Source organism: Mastomys coucha, unplaced genomic scaffold (assembly GCF_008632895.1).
Source record: "Mastomys coucha isolate ucsf_1 unplaced genomic scaffold, UCSF_Mcou_1 pScaffold7, whole genome shotgun sequence".
Taxonomy (NCBI): Eukaryota; Metazoa; Chordata; class Mammalia; order Rodentia; family Muridae; genus Mastomys; species Mastomys coucha.
Window position 1 is genome coordinate 60,045,616 of NW_022196913.1, and position 12,557 is coordinate 60,058,172.

General features: G+C 54.9%; 1 protein-coding gene across 3 annotated transcripts in view; it reads right to left on the bottom strand.

The window, feature by feature from the left end:
- The window catches only part of Dbn1 (drebrin 1), a 14,474-nt gene extending 4,836 nt beyond the window's left edge, over positions 1 to 9,638 (bottom strand). For 2 of the 3 annotated variants that reach the window (XM_031359754.1, XM_031359753.1), the window contains exons 1-8: positions 9,400 to 9,635; positions 4,978 to 5,033; positions 4,286 to 4,398; positions 4,042 to 4,116; positions 3,779 to 3,925; positions 3,533 to 3,610; positions 3,152 to 3,303; positions 3,009 to 3,072 (exon numbers count right to left, since the gene is read on the bottom strand). In XM_031359754.1, coding sequence (XP_031215614.1) covers positions 3,009 to 3,072; positions 3,152 to 3,303; positions 3,533 to 3,610; positions 3,779 to 3,925; positions 4,042 to 4,116; positions 4,286 to 4,398; positions 4,978 to 5,033; positions 9,400 to 9,485 — 771 coding nt within the window. In that variant the 5' untranslated portion in view covers positions 9,486 to 9,635. Of the gene's footprint in view, positions 1 to 3,008; positions 3,073 to 3,151; positions 3,304 to 3,532; positions 3,611 to 3,778; positions 3,926 to 4,041; positions 4,117 to 4,285; positions 4,399 to 4,977; positions 5,034 to 9,399 lie in introns of all 3 variants that reach the window. The other variant, XM_031359755.1, reaches the window with a different exon arrangement.
- Between the last annotated feature and the right edge of the window lie 2,919 nt (positions 9,639 to 12,557).

Genomic DNA, 12,557 nt, shown 5'->3' on the forward strand with positions numbered 1-12,557 from the left:
CTCAGAAATCCTCCTGCCTCTGCCTCCCAAGTGCTGGGATTAAAGGCATGCGCCACCACCGCCCGGCAGAAGTTCAGTTTCTTATTTTGTCATCGGAGGGATTGTACCCAGGTCCTCCTCGAAGCCAGCAAATGCTTTAGGAGTGACTCTGCCCTTTATGTTTTTATTTTGAGACCAGGTCTTACTAAACTGTTAGGCTGGCCTCGAACTTACGGCTTTACCACCTCCCTTGGCTTTTGTTTTTTGAGAAGGACTCTCTCAGCCCTCTGAGTATCTAGTTTGTATTCTCTCCCCCTCTGGCTCTGTGTGTCTCTGTCCCAACCTGGAAGTCGGGCTGGAGGCTTGCTGGATAGCGTTCTACCTCTGAGCTGCATACTCAGGCCCCTAGTTTCCCAACACCATGGTGACAGAGTCATCCAGAAGCTGCCCTTACATCGGAGACCTGCTGCCCAGTTCACTGCAGTCCCCCACTCCCTAATTCCCATTTGGCCATTTCTTGGCTTATGTTTCAAGATGAAACCAAGGACTGTAGGTGGTCAGGCCCCTGGCTTGGCTCATTCCCCTTGCTCAGTCTGATCTAGTCGTCTTCACGTCTCCAACCACACCATCTATCCTGGCTCCAACTCACCCACATACTCTGCTAGAAGTGGCCATGATGTCTTCTGTGTGTTCCAGTCACTGCCTAGTGTAGCCTTCCCATTAACCAACCCCACGCTGTGGCATCGGAGGTCAGTTCACGGTTCCCTAGTGTCACACCTCTCCAGCCTCTCCGGGATAAGGCCTCTGCTTGGCCACTAACTCCTGAGCAAGAAGTCCCTGGTTCATTTAGGTCATTTCCCTTTTGTGGTGGCCTCAGGAAGGTCCCAGCAGATACCACAGACTGCACAACGTTGTATTTCCCGTTTCTGGGGTCACTTCCTTCGCCCTGTGTGAGCAGGCATAGGATGAAGCCCCAAGTCTATGTGAATGGCAAGCATGACGCTGGTATGTGTTTGCTCAATGGAACTCTCCTGACGTTCAGTGGGGCAAACTGGGCAGAAGGGCCTGCTAGAGAAGGGGAAAGAGCCAGGTGAAGAACAGGCCTCTCTTCTTATATTTTGAGGCAGGGTCTTACTTTATAGAACTGTCTGGTCTGGAACTCATAATGTAGACCAGGCTGGCCTTGAAGTCACAGTGATAAGTCTGCCGCTGCTTTCCTGGTGTTGGGACTACAGGCTTGTGCCACCACTCCTGGCTCAGAGTTTTGCCTTTGAGCATATAACCTTGAACTTATTTTTTCTGCCATCAAAGAAAGGGGCAGACACAAGCTGGGGAGATGTCTCGGTGGGTAAAACGAGACTTCTTAAGTTTGGATCCTCAGCAAGATACATACTAAGCCCGGCAGAGAACATAAATCTATCCCACCAGCACTGGAGGAGCAGAGGCAGAGATCCCTGGGGCTTGCTAGCAGAACAGTAGAGCCAAAACAGTAAGCAGGTTCAAAGAGAGAACCTGTCTCAAAAAACAAAGTGGATAACTCCAAAGAGAGATTCCAGAAGCTAACCTCTGGCCTTTAAAAGTGCATGATGAGTAAATGCACTGTCGATATCACAAATACACACACACACACACACACACACACACACACACACACACACACCATAAAAGGAAGAGAGTATGCTTATCAAAAGGTTTTAACTGTGAACAGTGTCAACATCACAGTAACAAGTTAGAGCTATGGGTAGGAGAGAGAGGAAGACTAGAGGGTCAAAAGTATTGTTGTGCCTAAGCATTCTGACACAGGAGAACCCAAGGCCAAACAGGAAGCAAGGGGCTGGAGGGATGGCTCGCGGTTAAGAGTACTGGCTGAGTACTTGCAGAGGACCTAGGTTAGGTCCCCAGCACCCACACACTGGCTCCCAACCATCTGCAACTCCAGTTCTAGGAGATCCAGTATCTTCTGAACTCTGCAGAACTCTGCAGCACTACATACACACCGTGCACAGGCATACAGGCAGGCAAAACACTCATATACATGAACTAAGTAAATCTAAATAAACTCACTAACAGGAGGAGCGAAAGCAGTACAGTGCCTAAGAACTCCTAAATTCAGTCATTTTAGCTGGACAGTAGTGGCACACACCTTTAATCCCAGCAGTTGGGATGTAGAGTCAAGCTCATTTTTTGTGAGTTCGAGAACAACCTGGTCTACAGAGCAAGTTCCAGGACAGTCAGGACTAGAGAGAAACCCAGCCTTGGGTGGGTGGGGGGCCGGGGATCCTTTTAGAGTGCTAAATTTCAGTTTCAGGTGGGACCTTTCTTGGAGGACCTGAAATCAAAAGAGCACAGCTCGCTACAATGTTGCTTCATCGTTACTTTCCCACAAGACACTTTGAAGCAGTGAATGAACTTTTAAGAAGAGCAAAACTCTGTAGCCATTGCTTAAGATGCTGGTAACTGACAAAGATGAAGGGTAAATTCAGAAGTCACTACCCTAGTCTACTTCTGTGTTTGCACTCACACCTTCAAAATTCCTATAAAACTTGGCTTTTTCAAAAGACCTTGCTGTGGATGGCTGTGCACACTATAGATTTGGACAACAGGGGAAGAAGAGCCTGCCTGTGTGTATAGTCCCTAACAACACTGTCCTACATTCATGCAGGAGCTCTGAGTCCTTTCATTACCAAAGCCTAATTCTCAAGCCCCTCAGCCTCAGAGGAAGAGCCCATGACTTATATACCCCAAGTCCCCCAGGTCTCAAGGGGCAAGCAACTGAGGGGCCAGGTCACTGAGGGGCTGAGGAAGGTGAATTTTCTTTTCCAATGTGGAGAAATACATCTAAAAGAAGTTTTTGTTGTTGCTGTTTCTGTTATTTGTTTGTTTTCCACACAAACACTAGATCCCCACAAGACAGGCACTGGGCCTGATCTTCTCACGATACAAATACCCATGCATGTTCTCAGAGGGCAGAATACATGGACCAGCCTCACTTTCCTGGCCAGGCCCAAGAGCCCTGGAAAATAACTTACAAAGATAGACTGCTCCTTTAACCTCCTCTTGGCCTCTTCAGCTTCCAGACTCTGCTGTTTCCTCCTGGAAGGAGAAGTACAGGAAGCCCCCTTCAGGGTGGGCTTGGAGGCGGCGTGGCCCTGTGCTGTGGGCCTGACCTCACCTGTGCTCCTCGATCTGCTGCTCCCGCTCTCTATAGCGCCGCTCACGTTCTTCCTGCTCCTGCCGCTCCTGCTCCATCCGTTCCTGTTCAAACCTGAGCCTGGCGTCCAGAGCCTTCTTCCGCTCCTCCTCCTTCCGCAGCTCTTCCTCCTTCTGCACCCCACACCCAGGAAGGACAAGCCCTGAGCCCAGGCCAGCCTTGGCCCTTCCAATTCTACTCCCACCCAGGCTGGGGAGGTGGCCTTCTGGGAATTAGGGGGATGAGCCCTGTGTGCAGGAGACCAAAAGGGTTTGCTCTTTCAGCCAAGAGAGAGGTCAGAGCTACCCTGCAGGCTCAGGTAGGGACACCTGGGCCTGAAGGCTTAGGGACGGCATTGCCCACCTTGGCCTGCTCCCAAAACTGCTCACGGTTAATCCGCTTCATCTCCACTGCCGCATCCGTCTTCTGGTAGGTGGTGCCCTGCAGAGTCAAGCACCTGGTGTGAGCACAAGAGCAGACACAACGAACAGACCAGTACTCACATGTGCAGAATGAGGGCTAAGAGGCTAAGAGGGCCTAGGGAGGCCCGTTTGGGGACCAGGTCACACAGGTGACACAAGAACCAGCCTGTCTCGGGAATACACTGACCACCGGCTCAGCATTTTCATCCTCCCGAAGGCGCAGGCGATGCAATACTGGGCTGGAAAGCCGTGCCAGTCCATTGGAGAGCCGCTGCCCGATAGCACCGGCATCGATGTCTTCCACACTGCTGGCATTCACAATTACGTCAACACCCTTCCATACAAAGAGCAGTTGTTTAGGTGGCATCTAAATTCCCATCACCAACCTTAGCATACAAACCTGGCCCTAGGTGACCGGCCCTGCCCACTCCAGACCCAGTCCTGACATACCTGGAAGAATTCTGCCACCTTGGCCACATGGCTGGCACAAGCACACTTTCGGGCATCAGGCACATCCTCGCCAACCTGCAGTGTGCCCGGGGAAAGCGGGTCTCAGGCCAGGAGGCTCAGAAAAAAACAGCCCAGGCTATCTTCCCAAGAACTAGTGTAGGATTTTCCCCAGCAGTGGCTATGGGTAGAATGTGGCCGCTCTGGGGCCTCCTTCAGCTCCCAGCCCCATCCCACAGCCGCATACCCAGTTGATGAGCACATATTTTGGCAGGGCAGCCTGGGAGTCCTTGACACTGCAGAAACCGTACATCACTTTCTGGTTCTCGAAATGGCCGGAAAGCTCCTGCAAGCCCCCTTCTGGGGAAACCAGGAAGGTGTTGGGATTCTCTGTCTCCTACATCTTTCACCCTATAAGGGCCTAGAACCCCCCAGGGGATTTCTATTCTGCCTGTCTGGGCTAGAGGCTCAGACCGCTGTGTAATGAGGCAAAGGGGTAGACAGAATTCTAGCTTTGCCTCTGAGTCCTCCTGGGCCTGACTCAAGACGGGACTGAAGAGGTCTGTTCACACATCTCCATTTCTCAGGGATCACACCACTCATGTCTTCCCAGGTGCTAGTGCCCAGCGAGGGTACAGGAAGCTTTCCTTAAGGAAATCTCACAGCTCTAAGAATAGCACTGAGCTGGACCACCCTACTAGGCCCTTTCCCTAGCTGTATGATGCTGGGCAAGTTGATCTTCCTCACTTTGCCTTCCCATAAGTCAAACAGGAAGCAAGACTCCCTCCCTCTACGCTCTGAGGAATGTGGGGCTGACCAAGAGGAAGGACAACCGTCGGACAAGCGTGGGTCTGCTGCTGGATGGAGGCAGGAAAGCAGGAGGGGACAACACAAGCAGAGTGGGTGGTGGGAAGGAGAGGGAACGGCTGGAATTCTTACCTCCTGACGCTGCAAGCTTGAGGTCATCTGAGCCATCTTCATATGTGTATAGAGCCCTGAGGAGAGGGGGGATGGCTCAGCACTGTCAGGGCCTAGGCAGCCTATTTGGGGTGGGGAAGGCACTAGGGAGGGAGAGTAATACCAGAGGGGACAGGCAGGGCAGAACAGGACAAGGAGGGGGAAAGCTTTGGTTGTTGGTCGGTCATGACAAGGCCAGGCATCATTTCCGCTGAGCCGGAGACCTGGGTTAGATGGCAGTCAGGGAATGGTGGGGGAGAAATCGCTGCCTAGTCAGCTCAGCGTCCGGCCCTAGCCCTGGCAGCCCACAACTCAGTGGAGCGGGTGTGCGACGGAGACTCCAAGGCAACGGTTCCTTGGTTACCGTTCCCTGGCGACCATGATTCCCATCCCTCATTGGCCAGAGCCAGGAATCTACCTGGTGCGAGCCTCGGTACCCGCTGCCCCTCCCCCTTTTGGGAGGGAGAAGAATCTGGTGCTCGATGCTGGGCATCCCCTAGTAACCATAGCAACCCAGCAATTGGCACAGAAACCAGCCCACCAGAGCTGCATTCTCCTCAAACACAAAGGACCCCGGGGACATCCTCAGACTCAGTCTCTCCCTCTCTGAGATGGGGATGAGGTCACTGATCACTCCCCAAGTCTGACCCTAAGATCTCCTGGTCTTCTAGCCCCAGGCTGCCTCTGTCCCCCCTGAAACCTCCTAGGACTGCCATATAGACTGACGCTGACCAGAAAGCTAAACTAATGAATTCCTTCCTTCCTAGCCTTTTCTGCTCTGTATTTATTCTTGGCAGGCATACGAACGCATCCATTTCATTGGAAGGTAATATAGAGATTCTTCCCCTGAGCCCCCGTCAACTCATCCTGATACAGCCAGCAAGCTGGAGACATATGGAGAAGGGAACCTTGGGTCCCTGAGATTCAGAAGGGCTCAGAACCTTGCTTGTCTCCCATTTCCCATCTAAGTCAGGAGGCTGGAGTGTGCAAGAAAAAGGAAAGAGCAGAGATGGAGGAAAGCGGGGAGCAGGGAGGAGGTAGAAAAGAAGAGGGGGAAGAGAACAGACAAGAGACAGGAGGGAAGTGGAGAAAATAAAAAATGGAGGAGGAGGGAAGGGAAGAAAGGAACAAAAAAAGGAGGAGGGGGAGGAAGGAAGGAGGGAGGGCTAAGCCCATGCCCCAGGGGTTGTTGGCCCCTGTTAAGATGGCCAAATAGGCCCCTGCAGCCCCTCCTCTTCTTGTATCCCTCCCTGCTTTTCTCCACAAAGGGACACAGGTGGGCTGCATGTCCCTTAGTGCAACTGCTGCCCCAGCTGCCCCAACAGCTGCTTTCCCTCACAGCTGCCCCACCACCTGTCAGGCTGCCCTAACCCCATGGTCAGGAACAAAGAGCCCTCAAAGAAATAGGGTGTCTCCCTCTGTAGTCACAGATGAAACACTGAGCCAGCACCAGGAATCCTGGCTCCTTCTAAGACGCTGCTCTGACCATTACATCTCTCTGGGCTAGGCTGCTCAAGACTCTGAAGCCCCCTTCTGTGGTTCCTCCATGCCCACCCACCTCCAAACCGCCCCTCTTCCCTGCCAGGGCCACAATCCTTCCTCAGCGGAGACTGTGTCTTATTCAAACCCTCTCAGCTCGGCCTAGCCCACCTCTCCAAATTGACTGTGTATTCACACCCACCCTTGGGCCACGCTGGCTCCCAGATCCAGTTCTGAAGAACACTTCTACCCGAGAGTTGCATTGCATTTTTCTGTACATGACGACCACTCAGATGCTGATGTCAGCTCCAGAGGCAGGCAGCCTCAGTCTGAGCTTCACACCCCAGAGTGCTATAGTACCCAGCGGGAACGGGGAAAGACATCTGCACTAGCCCCAGACCCTGCTGGACGGTGTTTCTCTAAGGTAACACGGGTACTCTGGGACTAGCAGGTGGGTGCTAGGAAACACTCAGGGAAGTAGAAGAGGACTCTAGATATACACACCTCTCCAGCAGCAAGCCCTGGAGACAGGCACTGCCACAGGCTGTCCTGTCAGTCTTGTGAAGGCAGGGACTCTGAGCTAACATAACACTGCTGTCTCCGTCCTGGGTTCAGCACAAAATAGCACCACAGAGACGGTTATCCACCATCTAAGCCAGAGACACCAGACTAGGGCAAGGCGAGAGTCGGGGCTTCAGCAGGGATACTAGCAGTGGAAGGTTCAAGACCCGCATGCTCTCTGGGAGCTGGAACAGGAAAGGCCCAGGAGACCCCAGATGGACTTTGCCCATCCCCCTCTTTCCTCAGAGCACTTGAGAAGAGCAGGAACTCACACAATGAATCACATCATAACCAGGGTGGCGCTGGCCTGCCTTTCCCACCACATACTCTGACTTCCCCAGCGACCTGCTTACAGCACAAGGACTGAGTCCGTCTAAGAGACCCTGCGTCCTAGGGGTCAGCAAACCCAAACCCCACCACACAAAGTCAAGGGAGAGACGGAAGACACCAGCTACTCACGCCCCAATGTTTGAACCCAGACACCCCTCCCGCTGGACTGTTCAATGCGGGGTCTGTCCTGAGCCTTGAGATCTCAGCCAGCTCCTGATTGTGTGATAAGAGCTGAGAAGAATCCTGCCATCTTCTGTAGGATGAGATCCTCACCACCCATTTTACAACCTGCTGTTAAGGCCCTCGGACGTAAGCAAGCACACAGTCGAGGGTGCATATGCACATCTGCACATGTCCCCCCACACAACCCAAATGGAGCTGTCTCAGGCCAGGGATGAAGAACTCTCCCCCTTTGGCTACATGGATGCTGCTGCTGGTGGAGGCCCAGGCCTATTCTGAGCAGGATGTGGGGTAGAAGTAGTTGGCAGCCCCAGCGCTGGGTTGTCAGTGTTCGGCTTTGGAGGGGTTAAGAGATACAAAGTGTCGTCTACAACCCATGGACTGAAAGAGAAGGCAGGTTCTGGCCAGTGTTTCTCCTCAGGCTGGGCCACATCCCCAAACAGGCTCCTCCACCAGGCCACTTGCCCAGATTGCCTCCCATGATCTCAGCCCCCCAGGGGCAGGGCTGGGACAATACTGTGGAAACTACCCTGCTTGGCTTGTGCCGGCCTCTCCTATAACTGACCTGCAAGACACAAGAACTAGTCTCCTGAGTCCATCCCTCTGGGCCTGGCTACCTGCCAGTGCTGCAGTACCATGGCCTGGACGCCTGGCTATTTTGTTCCCTCCTCCAGCCCCCCTACCCGGCTGCCCTCCCAGGGTGAGAGTGAGGCCAGCCCAACTGGGGGGTCCCTCAGATCAGCCCCAACTCGGCCTCGGGTTTTCTCCTACTTCCAGCCTGACGAGGGGAAAAGATCCAAATACAAAATGGGGGTTCTGGAGAAGAACACTTGTGGGGGCTGTGCTCAGAACGGGGCATCGGAGCCCCCTTGGTTTTCCTGACACTCTGAGACTTCAGGCCAAGGCAGGTGGTTCACACCCTCCTCCACCTCGGGGAGGAGGGTAACAGCTGGGGAGGGGGAGAGAAACCATCCACTCACTCCGCCCCAAGCGGAGGCTGACAGCCCCCTGCTGCTGAGCGGTGGGGCTAGGGTCCCAGAGACCTACTCATCTGGTATCCCTCTGCGGAAGCTCCTTTCACGCTTCCTCCCAGTTGGCCCCCTAGCCAAGCTGCTCCGGTCCATCTCCTGAGTCTCTTCCTGCCTAGCTGCCTAGTCCTAGCGATCTGCTCCTTCAGAAGGGGAGAGAAGGGCTCAGCCCTGCCTCTTCCTCTGCGATCCGTGAGGGATAAAGAAGTCACTTCGTGGTTGCCATGTGGCAGTGAACCTCCTTGTATCACACCCTAACCTAGATGTAGGGGGGGGAGACAACCCCGAGAAGCCCCCGGTGGGCGGGGCACGCTGGCCCCCAGCCCTCGGCGCTCCTCCCCCGCCCTAGCTTTCCTTTGTGCTGTGGCCGGGCAGGCTGCTCTAGCTCCGCTAGCTGGGTCCCCGCCCCGTCCCCACCCGGTCCTCGCCCGCTCGAAGGTGGCGAAGGTGCCCTTGGCTGGCCCGTGCACACCTGTCCCCCGGGCCCGTGGAGGGAGGCAGGGTGGGAAGGGGGATGGGCTCCGGCAGGGCCCTAGGACCCCAGGCTCCACGTCTGGGCTCCACATCCGCGTGGCTGGCGTCCGGCTCCCGCGCCCCCAGTGCGCCTAGGGCGGCCTCGGGGTGCCCCGGCCCGCTCACCCCGCCTGGCTCGAGCGGCCCCTCCCCCGGCTCGCACAAAGGCAGCCCCTCCCCGGCTCTCCCGGGCCGTTGCACCATTTCGGGGTCTCCCCCTTCCCTTCCCGGTGGCAGAGCCTCGGGGAAACAAAGGCGCGCGGCGGCCTGGGGACAAAGGGGCCGGGGGCGGGGGCGGGGGCGGGGGGCTCACCAGTCGGCTGCGCTCTCCTCCCGGATCACCTCCTCGTACGCCGCCAGCAGCTCCAGGCGGTGGCCGCTGAAGCTGACGCCGGCCATGCTGCGGGCCGGACCGAGGCTGAACGGACAGACTCACTCACAGGCGGACCGACCGACACCGGAGGGAGGGGATGAGGGAGTCGCCGCCGCCGCCGCCTCTGAGCCTCTGCAGCGCTGAGAGCGAGCGAGCGAGCGAGCGAGCCAGCGGCCGGGGGAGGGGAGCCGGCCGGCGGGGGGCGGGGGGCGCTGGCTCCGCCCGGCTCACTCCCTCGGCTCGCTCGGTCCTAGCGCCGCCCCGGCCCGGCCCAGGGGGAGGCCCGCCCCCCTTTCCCAGTTTGCCCCGGGGCGTCCCACACACGCCCCTCGCCCTGCTGGCCAGCACCCAGCACTGAGCTTCCACTCTGCTCCCAGGGCCGGTCCCATGCACCTGTCTTGTCCTCGTCCCCAACCTGGCAGCACGCCCTTTCCCCAGCCATAAACCCACCAAGATTCCAGGCGCAGATTCATGCCTCTCCATCTCCCCAGAATAATTGACCGAGCCCTTGATTCATTTAACTCCAGCCCAGCCTCACCTCATTCCTGGGTCCGTTCCACCTACATTAAACACCTTATAGTTTCTTAGCCCGTCCCTGCCCGGATTCAGTTCCTCGTCACACCAGGCCTGGGTTGTCTGCAGCCCATTTCCCCTGAAAGGACCTTCCCTAGTCTACCACCATTCCTTCCATCCCAGCTACAGTCCCATGCTTACTTCTGCACACCTCCACCTATTCGCCATACCCTCTAGCTATGCCAGCCTGTCTGAATCCCACTCAGACCCCTCTCCCTAACCGTACCCCCATCCCTGCCCCACGACATTGTCTCAAGCCATTCACACCCCACACCCCTCATCACCTTTATTCCAGTCACTTTCTTCCTCCTGGATGGGGTATTCAGAAAATGCTTTCTTTTCCAAGCACCGTACCTCCTAAAGAACCCCAAGTAGGGTCCCCGAGACAGGGCACCTCCAAAGCCACTCCAAACTTCTGATTGAAGAAGGGACTGGGCCTCAGAGAAGTCCCTAAGGGGACATGGCCGCACGAGAGCTTCCAGGCACTCTTTCCAGTGGAATGTGGACCCCGAAAACCTCCTTCCACAGCTCCGGAAAACCTTTCCATCACCACCGAGCCTCCCAACCCATTTCCCAGGTAGGCAGGTGACAGAGCCCAGAGCCTCAGCAAGTTTCCCTCGGGGCTAATCTGTGTAGAGGAGGTGATTGTTTTCAGCGGTCTTCTGTTCTGATTGGTCAATCGTCTTCACCAAGAAGCCCGTACTTACATTCACTGCAACGCTTGGGAATGGGACGCAGGATTGAGGGGTGGCTTTAAAAAAAAAAACTCTGCACTTCACGAGGCCCCTGCTTCAGGAGCTCTGGGTACCCACTGTACACATGTACCCCAGCCTTGGTAGTTTCTCCACCACTCCCACCTATGGTGAGCCCCGATGAGTGGTCAGTGTTGGGCCAGGAGCCCAAGATGCAGCTGGAAGGCAATGGTTAGGGTAGAGGGGAATAGAGAAGACATAAGACAGGGAGGGAGGGAAGAAAAGAGGCACAAAGCTGCACTCTAGAGGGTGGGTGGGGGAGGGTGCAGCAGGTCGGAGGTTGGGGCTCAGTTCTAAGCTTCAGCATCTCTGCTCCTTGCTCCTAACCCACACTTGCTGTCTCCCAACCTCCTACTTAGTCGATTTCACTTGGCCTCCCAGTGTACCTTGGAAGTTCCTCCGTGGATTCCACCTGCCCACCAATTGCCTAGCACCTGTCTCTAGCCACGCCCAGTTCACCTCCCAGCTGCATTCTTTTTTGTTCTGTTTCTTTTTTAAAAAAACATTCTGAGCCGGGCGGTGGTGGCCCACGCCTTTTAATACCAGCATTTGGGAGGCAGAGGCCGGAGGATTTCTGATTTCGAGGCCAGCCTGGTCTACAGAGTGAGTTCCAGGACAGCCAGGGCTATAAAGAGAAACCCTCTCTCGAACTCCCCACCCCAAAAAAATATTCTATTTGGCTCAGCGGTAAAGAGTACTGGCTGCTCTCCCAGAGGTCCCGAGTTCAATTCCTAGCAACCACATGGTGGCTCACAACCATCTGTAATGGGATCTGATGCCCTCTTCTGGTGTATCTGAAGACAGCTACAGTGTACTCATATACATTAAATAAATAATCTTAACAAAAACAAAAAACAAACAAACAAAAAAAAATTTTGTCTAGTCTTTAAACTCAGTCCTGGAGAGAAAAAGGCAGGCAGCTCTCTCTGTGAGCTCCAGCTCAGCCAAACTTATATTATGAGATCCTGCCTCAAAGGAAATAAAGAGAAATTCTTTCTCCTTTTTAATGTTTAGACTAGCATACAGGGTATCGGGCCTCACCACATCATGGGTCAGTGGTTTTGTATCATTCCTTCCCCTGCCCCGCCCCAACGCTCCCTCTTCTGGGGGGCTTTCCTTCCTTCCCATTTTTTTTTAAATTATCATTGTGCATGTGTGGGTACAAGCATGCACATGGGTCACAGCCTTCCTTCCTGTGCAGGTCAGGAGACATCTTCCAAGAGTCTGTTCTCTCCTCCCTCCAGGGATGGACCGAGGGTCATCTGGTTGTACCCGCTAAGCCACCCCACCAGCCCTTGATTAGTTTCTTTGTTATTTGAGACAGAGCTCACACTGTAGCCTGAGCTGGCCTCAAACTCCAACTCCGAGTCAGAATGTGGGGATTACAGGCATAACTCACCCAATGTGGTGGCTGGGTAAGAACGGTTTCAGGCCTGGCTGGCCTGGTGGTGGCTGGGCTCTGGGCATTCAGAGACTTGGGGGGTGGGCGGGAAGAGCATTTCCCATCTCAGAGGGAACTCAAGGGTTCCAAGAACCCCTATTTCAAAAAAACAAACCAAACAAGCAGGTGTAGTGGTGGTGAAGGGCCAGGACCAGGACAGGATCCTTCTGGAGGCAGAGGCAAGCAGATCTTTGTTTATTTGAGGTCAGCCTGGTCTACTTATTAAGCTCTGGGATAACCAGGGCTACACAGAGGGACCCCATCTCAAAAACAAACAAACAAGCAAGCAAGAAACTCAGAGATGAAACCAATTGGAACTGGAGCTGCGTCTG